The sequence below is a fragment of the Rosa rugosa genome, chromosome 5 (assembly GCF_958449725.1).
Source record: "Rosa rugosa chromosome 5, drRosRugo1.1, whole genome shotgun sequence".
Classification (NCBI taxonomy): domain Eukaryota; kingdom Viridiplantae; phylum Streptophyta; class Magnoliopsida; order Rosales; family Rosaceae; genus Rosa; species Rosa rugosa.
The window spans coordinates 23,673,720-23,690,362 of record NC_084824.1 but is presented as its reverse complement, the minus strand read 5'-3'; the positions used below and the strand labels follow the sequence as shown (position 1 = coordinate 23,690,362).

The 16,643-nt window shown below is 37.4% G+C and overlaps 2 protein-coding genes across 3 annotated transcripts; both read left to right on the top strand.

Annotated features, from left to right (window-relative positions):
* The first annotated feature begins 1,624 nt into the window (after positions 1-1,624).
* Positions 1,625-3,871, top strand: LOC133710743 (transcription factor FAMA). Of its 2 annotated transcripts, XM_062136880.1 has the most exons (5): positions 1,625-1,753; positions 1,885-2,013; positions 2,114-2,857; positions 2,952-3,428; positions 3,522-3,871. In XM_062136880.1, the coding sequence occupies exons 2-5, from the start codon at positions 1,987-1,989 to the stop codon at positions 3,612-3,614; spliced, it is 1,341 nt and encodes a 446-aa protein (XP_061992864.1). In that variant the 5' UTR covers positions 1,625-1,753; positions 1,885-1,986; the 3' UTR covers positions 3,615-3,871. The 2 variants fall into 2 exon arrangements, with proteins under 2 accessions (XP_061992864.1, XP_061992863.1); XM_062136879.1 differs by lacking the exons at positions 1,625-1,753; positions 1,885-2,013 and having other exon boundaries at positions 2,072-2,857.
* Positions 3,872-14,093: 10,222 nt separating this feature from the next.
* On the top strand, positions 14,094-16,345 carry LOC133710879 (large ribosomal subunit protein uL13w-like). The gene is made up of 4 exons (XM_062137013.1): positions 14,094-14,450; positions 14,742-14,858; positions 14,968-15,055; positions 16,047-16,345. The coding sequence occupies exons 1-4, from the start codon at positions 14,179-14,181 to the stop codon at positions 16,188-16,190; spliced, it is 621 nt and encodes a 206-aa protein (XP_061992997.1). The 5' UTR covers positions 14,094-14,178; the 3' UTR covers positions 16,191-16,345.
* The last annotated feature ends 298 nt before the right edge of the window (positions 16,346-16,643 follow it).

Here is a 16,643-nt window from a genome sequence, read left to right as displayed (position 1 = left end):
GTCATTTTATCAAACACGACACAACCTATTTATTAAATGAGTTAAGTGGGTTGGAAATGGGTAACCCGTTTAATAAATAGGTTGGGTTTGGGTTTAAATTCTTGACACGATTATTAAATGGGTTGGGTTTGGGTTTGTATCTTGCGACACGACAAATACCTTGACCCGACACGAACCCAACCCGACACGACCCATTGACAGCCCTAATTCACACACCTCTTCTAATTTTCTATTACTTTAATTTTATTTTATTTTATTGTATAAATTACCCTAACTACCCTCCCTTGTAAATCTGTTTTTTTTTTATTTTTTTTATTTTTTTTATTTGGCAATTCAATCATGAATCAAACATCACTATACAATAAATCAATTTTTTTTTTACCTATAAATGAAGGAAAAATAATACGTTTATTAAGTGGAATGACCTGTATTATTAGACAAAGAATATGTTTCCCAAGTAATCACATTCACCCAACTGAATCCAAATTGTAAAACTTGTCCTCATACTTTGCATAGTACCAAACTCAATGCTTGTTTGTTTATGACTCTTAATCCAGGTGCATCATCCTCAAATAAAATAAAAAAATAAAATAAATATGGAATCAACGTTTTATCCACTTCAGCCACAAGCTTCCACACTGCAGTTGATGATGTACACAAAATTTAGAGATGCTCTACATAATATTGAATGCAATGAGTTGCAATCTTCGTGTGGGGACAAAATTATGTTCTACTAGCATAATATAGTAGACCAAATCATGTTTATAATCATAAGACCATCATTATTAGGCTGTTGTAAAGTTTTATAGTTGCTCAATGGATTCAAATACACCAAATAATTTTAGTTAGAATCTTAATAGGAATAATGGATCCAAAGGGGCTCGAATGATTACTGAACTCATTTTTTTTCCATGTCTCCATTGCAAATCAAATGTAAAATTTTCTCAAATGATGGGTCTAAAGTTTCTTGTTCTACCATGATTAAACTTCAAAGCATCATATTAGAGAGATAGAATGACTATGCTACATAAGTTTTTGATGAAAAAGAAAAGAGGGAATCAGAAAGAGTTTTGAAGTCCTCTGTGTATGCTGAAAAAGAAGGGTTTAGGATTTGAGGATGACTGACTTACCAAATAGAAAAAGAAAAAGAAAAAGAAAAAGAAACATAATTGTAAGGAATGGTAGTTAGGGTAATTTTTAAAAGAAAATTGAATTAAAGTAATAGAAAAATAGAGGGGGTGTGTGAATAGAAAAAAAAAGGTGTGTGAATAGCATCACCCTATTTTTTTAAGTATATAACTGAGAGTTACTGATTAGAAAAAGGAGCTTAAAGATCACGAATTCCGTAATCGATTGAGTTATTGAAAAATTGAAAGTTGAAATGTAAAAATGTTGAATCACAAGCGCTGATCGAGAGCCTTCAATAATAAGGGTCATGGGGGAGGCTATCGTTAGAGCCGCTTCAGTTAGCACCGCATGTGACACCCATTAATTAAAGGGAGAGACGCCGTGAAAGTGAGAGGTGAAACTGTGACTCTCAATATTAATCCCAACAGGCTCCTCTCTCTCTCTCTCTCTCTCTCAGAAACTATACGGCAACCCTGGCCCTCTACATATATAGACACAACTCGACCACGTTGTGTTGGATCCCTTAGATTTCAGCTCAGGCAGAGTTGTTGGATCCCTGTTCATTTTCACGGCTAGCTCCATCTCTGTCTTTTACATATGTAATTGACTCTACTTCTGCAATCAGGTTTGTCCTCTCTCAGAGTTATCAAACTTTGTCTTATCATCCTCTCCAAACAATTGTTTTTATTGATTTGTTTCTCTATTTACTGCCTGTAATTTCATGCATTGACTTTAGTTAGATCACTGCTGTTTCAGGTACAGGGCCCAACCTGTCGCTAATTTTCACTAGGGTTTGTCGTTGCATGCCAATTCAGCTCGTCTTGCTTAGGGTTTTCGATTGAAGTAGTTTCCCTATATATGGAGAAGGAAGAGAACAACTACTCGGTACAAAATTAAGCTTTTCGTTGACGAATCTTGTCTTTCCTCTCATTGATTGATCATCATGATCTATGTTTGCTCTACTAATAGTTATGAACTATTGCAGGCTGCTTTCCTGCCAACTAACTTTAACGGTCTGGATTACACCTTAGACCACCATCATGATGAAGATCAGCAGCAGCAGCAGATGAACTCATGCCATGTCGACCAGACTTCTTCGAGTCACGAAAACAACAACAATGGAATGATCAATTACTTGATGAATGATCATCACCATGATCAGCTTCAACTTCAACATCAACAACCACAGCAGACGCAACATCCTCCTCCGGCAGGGTTTAGTGGTGCTTCAACTACTTCTTTTGATAAGCTGAGCTTCGCCGACGTGATGCAGTTTGCCGATTTTGGACCCAAACTAGCCTTAAACCAAACCAAGATCTCAGAAGAAGAATCCGGGATTGACCCGGTTTACTTCCTCAAGTTTCCGGTTTTAAACGACAAGTTGGACGACGATGACGATCAGTCTCTGATGGTTCTGCGGCAGGATGGACCAGACAGTCATCAGGAAGAGAGATTTACAAAGTCCGGGGAAGAAGAGGAAACTCGAGGGGTTTCGGGTAGTACTAATTCGGTCCAGCTCCGGTTTCTTGGAGATGATGTTCCAAACCCTAGAGGAGGACTACCGGAGCTGCCAAAGAACAGGAGGAAAAGACCAAGAAGTACTAAGACGAGTCAGGAAGTTGAGAGCCAGAGGATGACTCACATCGCCGTTGAGAGGAACCGAAGGAAGCAAATGAATGAGCATCTTCGAGTGCTCAGGTCCCTCATGCCCGGTTCATATGTACAAAGGGTACGTGTACCTTGGAATTCTTAACCTTTTGAATATGTACTATTTTTAGTCTCTGCACTTAAATTAATTGTTTTTTGCCTTTTAACAATTATAGGGGGATCAAGCTTCTATTATTGGAGGAGCCATAGACTTTGTTAGAGAATTGGAGCAGCTCCTGCAGTGCTTGGAATCACAGAAGCGGAGAAGGCTCTTAGGTGAAGCGCCTCCTCCGAGACAAGTGGGAGCTGACCCTACTGCGGCGGCTAATATGGCGGTGCTACCTTCACAGCCAGATCATCAAGGCGGTGGTGGTGTGCCGTTCTTTCCGGCTCCTAATCTGCCTCTTAATCCAAATGATCCAATCAAGTTTGTGGACTTTGAAACGGGGCTCCGCGAAGAAACTGCCGAGATCAAGTCGTGCTTCGCAGATGTTGAAGTGAAGGTTTTAGGGGGTGATGCCATGATCAAGATTCTTTCTCAGAGAAGACCGGGCCAGCTCATTAAGGCCATTGCTGCCCTTGAAGATTTGCAGCTTAAAATTCTTCACACTAACATCACCACCATCGAACAAACTGTTCTATATTGCTTTAAGGTATGTACTTATTTATACATCTATGTATATGTGTGTACTTATATCCAGCTGATTACTTGTATATAATGAATGTACGTGATATATGTTGAGCAGGTTGCAAGTGAATCGAGGTTCACGGCTGAAGATATAGCAAGTTCGGTTCAGCAGATATTCAGCTTTATCCATGCAAACACCGCCAGCATGTGATACATATATATGATGATGACTTGATGAGCTATAGCTCGATTCTCTATTTGTATTGTAGAAAACAAATAAAGAAAAAAAAAACATTCAAAGCTTTTAGCTATTGTAAGAGGTCTCTGCAGGTAGCGCTATAGTTAAATTAACCTGCAGCAGGTATAAAAACTTCGAATATTCTCCTCACTAGCTAGCAAGTTAGCTAGATAAGAGGACATATTTATTTTGCGTTTGTAATGAAATATGTATTCCGATTGATCTTCCACATTGTTAGTCTAGTTTCTTTTTCTTCGATCGTTGGTGCGGTTTATAGGGATAATAATCTTGAAACAAACAAATCAAAGCTTCGGTCCACCTGCATCGATCTAGTGATTAAATTATTGGACTTGGTAAATCTTCTTTGTATTAACTATTTATGTGGTTAATTAGCAATGAAATCGATAAATGTATTTAGTGTTGGTGAACTATAATAGGTTGGTTAATTATCTTGAATAATAGATATTGTGGTGGTCACATGTTTAATTTTCATTGACATCATTGAATAGAGTGAGATTAAAAATGTCGTTTTTCTCGAAAAAAGAAAGAAAGAAAGAAAGATAATGGTATTTTAATATATTTGTTGCTAGCATCATTTTCACCCCAAAACGAGCAAATTATTACCTTCATGGAGTAATCCATAACTGCTGGAGGCTAGTGTATCCTATCACCTTAGTTGAGTTCTTGATGATGAGTATCCTAAATTTGACAGTTAATGTGGTCCGATCGGACAATCTAGTCAACGTCGATCTGTTTAGTACTTTTCATTTTTTCGGTCACACACACCTCTTCAATATTTCCTGCATTTTCCCTTTCCTTCTGTGTTTTCTTCCCCATATAACGAACAAACATGGGGTGAATTGAAGGGGCTGCTAAAATCCACATGCTTCTTTCTCTTGTGGGGAAGGGAAAGCTTATGGCCAGCTTAGATATGGAGACAACTTCTGCGATGGATCGGTGGGTACGTTTATTTGACTTTTGATGAAAATAATTTGGCTTCCGAGTTGTGGAAGGTCAACGGGTACTGTATACCAGCTCTTCTGCCGGGGGTCGTTGACTTGTCAGAGATGAAGTACTCTTCTGGTGGCATTCGGCTGCATTCTTGTTTAGAGGTCCCTCAGTCTTTTGGATTTCTACTGATGCTTCATCATCCAATTAATGTCCATCACTACCTCTCGATCCTTTTGTTGTGTTCATGTTCAATCATTCATGTTTGATTACTCATATTTGTCTCACTCAGGTTTGACCCATGTGGGTTTTCTTGGCTTCTCTAGCTTTCAAGTCCAGTGACAACTTAATTTCCAAGGTATAGAGTATAGACGGTGGCATATGGACAATGATTTGGAGAGAAAAGTCAACGTACCGACTTGTTTTGTTGGAGGATTTGAGAGTATGGAAAAGAAAATTCAGTCGTTTTATGTACGTGTTCATATTAGGATGTGTAGAGAAGAAGGAAAACTGGGAGAGAGTGAAGTCTCTCATACTCTGAAGGGATTCGTTCATTTTCCCTTACTATTTCTTTGTGGTTTTATTATCTTATTGTTTTACTTACGAATCTTTCAACAACTTTCTCCCAAGTATTTTCAAACACCAAAACGAAAAATTCATAGAAAAAACAAATGAAAAACTTTTCTTTACGCGAACCAAATGAAACCGAAAAATCTCATAAAAAAAAAGTAAAAAAAAAAAAAAAATAAGTGAGCGTACTATATATTAATGTAAAAGCTATATTGAGAATTTATCATTTTTATGTTTTTACAATTTCAGTAAATTTTTTTTTTTTTGAATAAAAAAAATATATCATTCATCTCAAGCCAAAGTGGCCATTACATATCCTTCCGCTATCTGACAGACAAACAAGAAGATGTGTTAGTACCCATAATAGTACGTAGAATTAGACCACTTATTAGACATCAAATATATCGAAAAACGGATCTCTTCTTTCAGTACTACTCTAGAAGATTCATTAAAGGAACATAAAGTGCATAGGTCTCTAAACACTAGAGAATTATTGAAAATAGACCAAACTACTAACATAGGTTCCCATAACAAAATAGGGAGTTAAAAGAAAAATTCTGTTTAGTCCCTGTACTAAGACTCTGTCATCGTTTCAGTTCTTGACATTCTAATTTAATCTGAAAAGTCCTTGAAGTCACAATTTTCGTTTAATAGGTCATCACCGTCCAAATGCTCCGTTAACTAGCTGACGTGGCACAAAATTAGACACCACGTCAGCGCCATGTAAGCAAGGTGGATGGTAAAATGTCCACTATACCCCTATTCTTTCTCCTTTTTTTTTTTTTTTAGTTTCTTTCATTCTCTTTTCATTTTCTTTTCTTTACACCCAAAATCCACCACTACCGAGCTCTCCACCACCACCATCACTTAAACCTCTCCGCTTCCTCTGATCCCAGAAAACTCGAATTCCACCTCCATGAAACGACCCTCTTCATTGTCCTTACTAACCTCTAAATTCAAAAACGAAATTGAACCATCAAGACTATTTAAAGGTTCTCAAGTATCTCTACTTTCGAAATTTGCAGGCCTAACGTGACCTTGATTGTTCTCCTTCGAACCCATTTCGATCACCTTTAAGACCAGTCGCAACACATTAGAACCCAAAGAAAGCACCTTCAAATACTAAAAACCAAAACCCCTAAACCCAGATTCTTCATCCTCTTGTTCCTTTACCCGAAACCCAGCTCACCTTTACTGGAATGAATCCATTTCACCTTTACTGGAATGAATCCATTTCACCCTAAACCCAGATTCTTCATCCTCTTGTTCCTTTACCCGAAACCCAGCTCACCTTTACTGGAATGAATCCATTTCCAAGATTAAGTGATGAACCAGTTCCACCCACTATCCACCTACAACGACTTGTTCTCCAACTTAGAACGAGGGTTTGTTGGTGGGCACTAGCGAGAGTAGCAGTAGCGATGCCGAGTTTGGATTTTCGAGGAGCGAGTTCTAGACGAGTCAACTCGCCGGGATGGTGGAGTTTTATCAGAGGCATGTGTTTCTTTGCAACAAGATTCCACAAGTTTGGCCGTCGAGGATTGAGGCGACGGAGTTTGATTGGCTGTCGAGGCTGCTCTACGCAGCGATGATGGCGAGGAGGGTTGATATGAACAAAGAGGTATGGTTTTTGTTGGGGGGTTTGGTTTGTATTGTGGTGAATTAAAGTGGGTATTGCTTGAAATGGGAGAAGCTTTGTTAACAGAGAAGACATTCAAATCTGGGGTGTTAAAAAGTGGAATTCTTTGCTTAATTTTCATTTCTGGAATCTGGGTTTTCAAATTCGGTGCTTTCAATGCTTGGGTTTTTTTTTTTGTTTTTGGGTAGTTAGATTTTGTTGAGATTTTGAAGTTTTTGGGATTGAATTGAAGGCGAGGAAGAAGAAGAAGATCAATAGACAACAGCAAGCGTCGCACTACTGGTTGTTTTACAGTCGCAGCAACTTAAAGCAGTTACCATGGCTTCAATCAACTTTGGTTGGTACACTTTCTGTTTCTTGTTCTAGACCGAGGTTTAAAGGGTTTTTACTTTTTAGATGTTATTGTAGAAAATGGGTTGTGACATTTGATCATCTCCTCATTGTAGAAAAGGGATTGTGATTTGTGGTTTAAAAGATGGGGTCTTTTGATTTTGTATTGATGGAGAAGCAATTCGTACTAAGAATTTAGAACATAGAAGAAGGGATAACAGTGTTGGATCTAGGTAATGGTGAGCAGAGGAGGAAAGGTGAAGAGAATTAAGGTTAGTGGTGGTGGTTGGGCTCAGGGAGAGAGAGAGCTCGGTGGTGGTTATGGTGGTAGTGGTGGTGATTCTCTTATACTTTGGACTTTGAATTGGGTGTGAATAAGAAGAAGAATGGGAAAATGCAAGAGGGTATATTGGACAATGTAGATACCTCTACTAGCATGACTAGTTTGCTATCTCACCAAGCATAAGTAACACCCTCTTTGGGACACCCACAAACCATGATGAGGCCCAACTGCTACTTGCATCTTGTAGCCCTATGTTCAAGCTACGCTACGGTATCCGGAAGTCGCAAATCAGTCGCCGGGAAGCCACCTTTCCGGCCTTGCCAAGTTGCCTTCACAAACATGCTTTTTAGACTAGAATAGTGATTTTAGTCATCCCACATCTAAGAAAATGTGAAGGAGATGCATTCCTTCACCTATAAAAGGAATGCCTCCTCCCACTTAAACACCATCCCATTACATCTTTTGTAATTCCCTTGGGCCGCAAGGCTCAACACATTAGTGTAACATTCAAGTGGACGTAGTTTCCCGCTAAGGCGGGAGACGAACCACTATACATCTTGTGTCACTCTCTCTCTCTCTCTCTAAAGCTAACTAGAGACCCCACGGATCACTAACGTTAACAGATAATTTTCCAATGACGTGACATGCAAGTAGTTGAGGTGGCGTGGAATGGATAGCCTCGTCAGCAATTTAATGGAACATTTGGATGGAACCCTAACAGAGTGGACTAATTGGAAGGAAATTGTGAGGTCAGGGACTTTATGGATGAAATTGAAATGTCAGGGACTGAAACGATGTTGCCTCCATAGTACAATGACTAAACAGAATTTTCCCCAAGAAAAAATTAGGATTAAATTATGTTTAGTCCCTGTACTATGACCATTTTTTCGTTTCAGTCCCTGACATTCTCAATTAATCTGAAAAGTCCCTAACGTCAAAATTTCCGTCCGATTGGTCCCTCCCGCGTCAAATTAAGAGTTGGCCTTAGGTGAAATGTCGAATATACCCCTCTATTATTTCTTTTTCCTTTTTAATTTCTTTTTTCTTTTTAATTTCTTTTTTGCTTTTTCTTCTTTTTTTCTGGTTCCTTTTTAATTTTTTTTCCTTTTTAATTTCTTTTTTGCTTTTTCTTCTTTTTTTCTTGTTCCTTTTTAATTTCTTTTTTTGTTTTTTTTTTCTTATCGTTTTGCCTACTTTCTCCTTCCTCAACCCACCAATCTCATTCTGATCAAACTCCACAACCCATATGTTTCTCTCCCCAAATTGAAACCAAACCCAGCAAAGACCTAGCTTGGCGGTGCAGAGATGGACATCGAGCAAAAGCAAGAGGCTAGGAGCTGATCGATCACTTCTTCACCTTCTCTGAAGCCATCTCCCTCTGTTGGGATCCGCCCTCGCCTCCATCGTCGCCGACGCCATCTCCCAAACACAAGCAGATCTCAATCAGCTCAGAAATTCGCAGCTAAACCACTCCCCTCTTGTTTTCACAGCCTACTTCTCTCTCTCCCACTCAAATCTCACTTTCTCTCTCCACATCAAGCCTCAATTTGGAAACTTTTCACTGAAAACTACCATTTTTTCAGACCCTGAGGTTTTTGGGTCTTGCTCAAAATGGTGATTTGGATTTTGGGTCTGGTTGAAATGATGGTTTTTAATGGCCAAGTTGACCAAAACCAGAAGTGAAGAAGAAGAATAGTGATGGAAAAGAAATATGGCCGCCGACCTAGAGAACAATAATTGGGGTTTCGGGTCGATCTGGATTGGTTCGCCGATGTGGCGCTACCGATGCAGCAGGATACGATGGTCATTAAAAAGGAAAAAGAAAAAAAAAAGGAAAAAAGAAATTAAAAAGGAAAAAAGAAAAATAAAAAAAGGAAAAGGAAAAAAGAAATTAAAAAGGAAAAAGAAAAAAAAAGGGCCGCCAGTGTGGAGAACAAGAATTGGGGTTTCGGGTCGATCTGGATTGGTTCGCTGACGTGGCGCTACCGATGCAGCAGGATACGATAGTTATTAAAAAGGAAAAAGGAAAAAAAAAGAAAAAATGAAAAATGAAAAATAAAAAAGAAAAATAATAATAAAAAGGAAAAAGAAAAAAGAAAAAAAGAAAAAAAAAGAAATTAAAAAGAAAAAAAAGAAATTAAAAAGGAAAAAGAAAAAAAAAGGAGAAAAAGAAATAACAGAGGGGTATATTGGACATTTCACCTAATGTCAACTCCTAATTTGACGCTGGAGGGACCAATCAGATGGAAATTTTGACGTTAGGGACTTTTCAGATTAATTAAGAATGTCAGGGACTGAAACAAAAAAAAGGTCATAGTACAGGGACTAAACATAATTTAATCCTATTTTTTTTTATTAAAAATGATAAATGATAAATGATAAAAAAAATCCATATTAGATAATCAAATGATAAATTAGGTGCAAGTTATCTAGGATCCTAATTCAATTCATAAATTTTTGAATTTATGTTGAATTAATCCACCTAAGAGCATCTCCAACCATTTAGCTATAAGTCATTTTGACTTTGGCTTTTTGGTAGAAGGATCTCCAACCATGCTCATGCTTTAGCTATTTTGACTCTTGAGCCATAACTGGAGTCAAAATGACTCAAGTTTGTAGAATGAAAGCCAAATTTCTTTGGCTGAAAAAATGGTGGGCCCCGCTGCATGTGCTGCATATTGTAGTTAATTAATTCTCAAAAATGATTAATTTATTAAATGACTTTGGCTTTTGACTAAAGATGGTTGGAGATGCAAAAATTGAATGAATAGTGATGACATTAGGGGAGTCATATTTTGCATATGGCTTTGGCTTTTGACTAAATGGTTGGAGATGCTCTAATATCAAATTTGATTCCAATGCTACCCTTAAGCCAAATACACGGTTACATTCACCAAAACCCAGATTCCCTTTTCTCTATAATTTGATCATGGCTGATTCAACCAAACCCACCACTGTCGTCGATGATTAGATCACCGCTGTCGCCACGAAGCTCATCAACCCCTACCAAGACCTCGATGCTTTGACTAAGAAGCTCTACTATCTCCCAACTTCACCCGATGTTGAACAGGTATCAGAGGCTAACAACAACCCTAGCTCGATAACTACACCTTCCTTCCTCCTATAGTTCTTCAAATCCATTCCATACCTCTAATTAGGAAAACGAATCCATGTCCAAGTCTTTCTCTTCGGGTTCGATCAGGATCCCTATGTCCAAACCTATCTCATTCACATGTACTAAGCTTGTGGTAATTTGATGCTTGCAAGCCAAGTGTTTGATGAAATTACCCAACCAGATTTGCCATCTTGGAATTCAATCAAAGATGCGTATGTGTAAATGGGTTTGATTGATGTTGCACGAGAGATGTTCGATGAAATGCCCAAGAGAAATATGATCTCTTGGAGTTGTATGATAAAAGGGTATGTAATGTGTGGTGGTTATAAGGAAGCGCATATATATATATATATATATATATATATATATATATATATATATATATATATATATATATATATATATATATATATATATCACTTGCCTATGAGATCATAGAATGAAAGCTTTGCTTTCTTTAATGAAGTTGACACCTGGAGCTTCGAAAAGAGACATGTTCAGCGACATACTATGACATGAAACAATAATCTGTGATATGAACCAATAAATGGTCACATGAACAGTGAATTCATATTGTGTAATTTGAAGTGATAGTTCACGTCACAGTGCATATCATAGTAAATGTCAAAATGCATGTCTGGAGACAGTTTAAGCATGTCACAGTTAAATTCACTGACATATTATTACTTTTTCATTCAGAAATTGTTCAAATGGGTTAAAACAGATGAAGATGATGATTCAGAATCTGAGGACCCTTTTGAAGATGAGAGTGTTAAAGAGAAAGAGACGATGGGAACAAGTTTGAAAAAAGAGAAAAGGAGGCTAGAAACAGAGATAGAGAAAAGGGAGGGAGAACTTAGAAAACTAAGGGAAGACAAACTCAGTTCGGAAGAGGAGAAAAGGAGATTACATACTAAATTAGAGAGAAAGGAGGAAGCCCTAAGAGAATTAAGAGAAGATAAAATGAATTTGGAAGAAGAGAGAGCTATGCTAGTGGCAGAGAAAGATCTCTGTTTGCAAGAGTTAGTACACTAGAGAAGATGATCTTCTCAAGTAGAGAAGAAGGCGGCAGCGGAATTGCTAGAGATTGATTGGAGAATTGAATCGGTGTGGGAGGCGATCAGAGGAGGCTGAGAACTAAATTAACATAAATTATTATGTTTGACCTAATCTAACATAACACATGTTAAAATGACCTTATTTATCATTTGTAATCTAACATAACACACCTCAATTGGCATTTGAACCTCCCCTTCTAAACTTTACACAAAACTTCCAATCTTGCCCTTTTTTTGTATTATTTTTTCCAATACACATCTACTAGTAATATATTTTTTCTCATGACTTAAAAGCCAGGTCATAGCCATGAATTAACACCATTCATCTTGTAACCTTGGATACTCTTATGAACCTCGTTCTATTTCTTAATAAATTGTGCAATTTATAATACCACAGGAGGACTATTATCAAAATTAATTTCCGTAAACTCAAATCAGGCTAGCAACATAGTCTACTCTAGCAACAAAAAAAAAAAAGGACTAAATACTGTTTAGTCCTTGAGCTTTTGACCATAAAACACTTCAATCCCTGACCTTCTAATTTCACACGTTTAGTCCCTGTACTTCAAAATTTCAGACCAATAGGTCATTGCCGTCTAAAAGTCGCGGCGAAATGTCTATTATGCCCTCAATTCTTTTTTTTTTAATAAATTTATTCCTTTCTATTTTTTTTTATTTATTCTTTGTTCTTTATTTTATTTATATATATATATATTTTTTCAAACAGAAAGAAAGAAAGGAAAAAAAATAGAAAAAAAGAAAGGGGTAAAAAATTCCTTTTAGAAAAAAAATAAAATAATTAATTAATTTAAAAAAATAACTGAGGGCATAATAGACATTTCGCAGTGACTTTTAGACAGCAAGGACCTATTGGTCTGAAATTTTGAAGTACAGGGACTAAACGTGTGAAATTAGAAGGTCGGGGACTGAAGTGTTTTATGGTTAAAAGCTCAAGGACTAAACAGTATTTAGTCCAAAAAAAAAGCATAAGAGCATCTTTAGCAGACTCTCTATTTTGGCTCCTTATCTATTTTGGAGAGCATATGTTTAGTTTTTTATATATTTTAACAGCTGCACCAGACTCCTAAGTGGATCTCCATTATAACTTTTAGCTATCTCGCTCCTAAATATAGAGAGTGAGATAAGGCTCTCTATAATTTATAACATTCCTTTTGAGTTATTTTATGTAATTTTTAAATACATTTAAACTATTTAACCTTCCTTTCAAAAATAATATAAATTCAAAACTAGCTATAAGGGAGAGCACTGATGCAGACGTATTTCTAAAGTAGCTAGCCAAAATGACTTTTTAGCTACTTTGGCTAAAATTTGACTAAAAAATGGCTAGCATTGCTAAACATGCTCTGAAAAGAAACCAAGATATATTGTTATTGACGTCACCTCCATGAAGTGAAGCAATTAAACCAAACCAGAAACAAAAAGAAAATGCAATAGAAATTATTTTTCAATCATTATTTTCTCGATTCTTCTTCTCTATATTTTTTGTCATTTCTTCCGTTTTGCAATTTTTAACATTCTACCTTAATCAAAGTTGCCCAATAATCCTCAGGTATATATGGCTGCAAGAGAATGAGGGAGGGAGAAGAGAAGGTGCAGATTTGATTTAATCTTTTGTTGGCATGGAGGTCTCAAAAGATGAGGAAATAGAGTTTTAAGTCTAACATGTAGGTTTAGTTTGGTTTGTATATTTGAGGCTTTAGGATGGAACTTCTTTACTTTCTTAAGCTAGTAAGCACAATGATATAGACAAGTTTCCTAAAGAAAGAAACAAAAAGGACAAAGTGAATCCTCTTATAACAATTAGTACGTACCTTCATTTTTTCCTACATTAATTACAGAATTTTCTATTTACTTTTCAGCTTACAAAACACTAGTATAAAAATAAAAACCAAATGGGAATAAGTTTACATTAGGGAGGCTCTCAAGCAGCTCACAAAATCCTAGGTTGGTAAACACAAGGAACACGTGTTACCACCAGATATCCTTGTTAACCTCCTAACCCTAGTTTTAAGGGCAACGAGAAAATTTAGTTTTTATTTAAACTTAGCGTATTACTATATGTTGTCTAGTTCATAGTTGAATGTGTTGACTTTAATAAGTGAGTAATAGATGTTTTAATGAGTAGACCTATCCCTATGTACAACCGTTGAATCACCACAATTTCTAGTATGTCAATAGATAGCAGCAGAAAGGTATGCAACGACCATTATAGCTTGAGTATTACAATGAAAATTTATGTGATGATTTGAATAAAAAAAATGTAACTACCAGTAGACAACTGCAAAAGTTACAAAGGATAGTCAGTGGCCCAATATTTGAGGGCCGAAATCCTATACCATGACCTGGAATGGGCCGCGGCCGAGATGCCCTAAGCAGCCCAGATGGCACGCGACCCATTACAATATTACCCACCTCACCATATGGTCCATACACCCAGCACCAGCCAACCTTACCCTAGATCATATATAACCCTCTTTTATAAACCACACCTCCCAAAACCCTAGCTCTCCCGTCCCCATTTCTCACTCCGCAGCCGCTTAGGGTTAGAAAGAGAGAGAGCCAGAGCTTCAACAATGGTGTCCGGGTCAGGGATCTGCGCCAAGCGCGTGGTGGTGGACGCTCGTCACCACATGCTGGGCCGCTTGGCTTCCATTATCGCCAAGGAGCTCCTCAACGGCCAGAAGGTCGTCGTCGTCCGCTGCGAGGAGATCTGCATCTCCGGTGGCTTGGTCAGGCAGAAGATGAAGTACATGAGGTTCTTGCGTAAGCGCATGAACACCAAGCCCTCTCACGGCCCCATTCACTTCCGTGCCCCCGCTAAGATCCTCTGGCGCACAATCCGTGGGTACGTCGTCGTTTTACTCTCTCTCTCTCTCTGTTTTTGATCCATGTGATTTTTCTGGTTCTATTGTAGCTAGGGTTCGCTTGATCAATCATTCAGTTACTTTTATCTGGAAACCGAATTATTGCAATTGAAAAAGAATGCTCCTTTTCTTTACTGTTTTCGAATCGCTATTAACCAGGGTTCTGTAGCTCTTTCGCTACTTAGATAAGATTATTTCGCTGTGAGGTTATGTTTGGATTTGGTTTATTATTAAAATGTGAGAGTTGATGTGATTTGTTTTTGTTTTTGTAGGATGATTCCACACAAGACAAAGCGTGGAGCTGCTGCGCTTGCTCGTCTGAAGGCCTATGAGGGAATTCCACCTCCTTATGATAAGATTAAGAGGATGGTCATTCCCGATGCTCTCAAGTGAGATTTTTTTCACAATGGATTTTGTTTGGGAGTTATTTGGTGTTGTTACGTGTGTATGTGATCGGTTTTCTGTTAGTTGATGGTTTATTGTTTTGAAAATCAACAGGGTCTTGAGGCTTCAAGCAGGACACAAATACTGTTTGTTGGGCAAGCTTTCATCAGAGGTTGGATGGAACCACTATGACACTATCAGGGTGAGAATTGGCTAAATTCCTTGCTTGCTTCTACTGTAGTCTTAAGTATATCTAGTTTAGGTTGATTACCTCTTGAAATTTGTACGGTCGTTGATATTACTTCAGAGTAATTGGTTATTTTTTTTTATTGAGTCATATTGTTCAACTCGTTTGACATCGCATGTACTTGGTTAGCACAGTCATGTAGTTCTTATGGTATTGTGTGCGTGGTTCTTATTAATTCATCATGATGGGGTTTTGTGGTTGTGTTGATGCTTTGTACATACTCATATTGCTTCAATCTGCATGTATAGTGGTTACTTTTTCTTTCCTACTCTGTTTCGTTTTACCGTAAGTGCTAATGCTTTTTCTATTTTACTTAATGTCCTTTTTGCTCTTAATCTGTATCAATACTTTGACCGGATAACCGATCTCGCACTTTAATCTTTTAATTAAAAAATGTGCCTCCTTTGGATGGGTTTTGGTCATAGTGAACTGACTTTGAAGGTACCATTTTACATAGGTGTTTTTTGTATCTCTTTGTATGTTGTATCTAAGTGATGAGTTCCAGACAAAAAACAAAATTCAAAACACTAGAGACCAAATTTGTATATCTATAAGATGTTAGAGATTTTTTTTTTCAATTCAATCGCATTCTTAGAACGGGGATACTACAAGTGGTATAGGTTAAGAACTGCTTCTTAACTTGTCAGATACTATTTTTTTATTATTAACTTGCTTTAGTTTGCTGGGGTCATTAGTTAACTTTTTTTCCTTCTGTGTTATTCCCGCCTCTTGGGTGTTCAGAGTATGAATTGAGCTTAATTGTGACCTCATGTTCTGTTAGCTTTCCTGCCATGTTATGTTTAAACATCAGCTACATTTTTGAAGTGATGTCCTGTATGTTTTAGCTTAGATTAAATGGTGCTAGATTGTTTCTTGGATTATTGATAGTTTGATGTTACATTGTTTAGTAGCCTGTTTCCTGTGCTCACTGATGTTGTATGTGCAGGAGCTTGAGAAGAAGAGGAAGGAGAGGTCTCAGATTGCATATGAGAGGAAGAAACAGCTGAACAAACTGAGAGTCAAAGCAGAAAAGGTTGCTGAGGAGAAACTTGGTCCTCATCTAGAGATCATTGCCCCGATCAAGTATTGAGCAGTAGACATTTCTCTTTTAAGATGAAAATGTTGTGAACTGAGTGGAGTCTGTTTTCCTAATGATACTTCAGTTTTGTGTTTGATGGTTAAAATAGTCGTAATTTTGTATGCCAACCTTATTTATAAATTAGCCAAGTTGTTTTTTCAATTCAATCGGATTGCTACTTTATGATTTCCTGAATATCTTGATCCCTGTTGAAACAGACTTGAAATGCTTTTTATGATTGTTAAGATGGGGCGCAGATGAAAGCTTACACGGTGTAAGGAATGCTTTAGTAGGCCCTTTGTAGTACGCATTACGCAAGCTTTTTATTCTCACATGCTCGTGACAATTGATTGCATTAATAAAATTCCGAAGTTTTGAAGCAGGAAAGACCAATGTTGGAATTAGGACCTAGGCTAGATTGCGAGATCAATTATGTTCCTCCGGAAGATCACAATATTCCTTCTC

What these genes read in the sequence shown, in the direction of transcription:
- LOC133710879 (XM_062137013.1), top strand. Translation starts at nt 14,179, where the DNA reads ATGGTGTCCGGGTCAGGGATCTGCGCCAAGCGCGTGGTGGTGGACGCT. An exon ending in GTCATTCCCGATGCTCTCAA is followed by an intron (nt 14,859 to 14,967) that starts GTGAGATTTTTT and finishes GAAAATCAACAG; the next exon opens with GGTCTTGAGGCTTCAAGCAG. An exon ending in ACCACTATGACACTATCAGG is followed by an intron (nt 15,056 to 16,046) that starts GTGAGAATTGGC and finishes TTGTATGTGCAG; the next exon opens with GAGCTTGAGAAGAAGAGGAA.
- LOC133710743 (XM_062136879.1), top strand. Translation starts at nt 2,072, where the DNA reads ATGATCTATGTTTGCTCTACTAATAGTTATGAACTATTGCAGGCTGCT. An exon ending in CCGGTTCATATGTACAAAGG is followed by an intron (nt 2,858 to 2,951) that starts GTACGTGTACCT and finishes TAACAATTATAG; the next exon opens with GGGGATCAAGCTTCTATTAT. An exon ending in CTGTTCTATATTGCTTTAAG is followed by an intron (nt 3,429 to 3,521) that starts GTATGTACTTAT and finishes TATGTTGAGCAG; the next exon opens with GTTGCAAGTGAATCGAGGTT.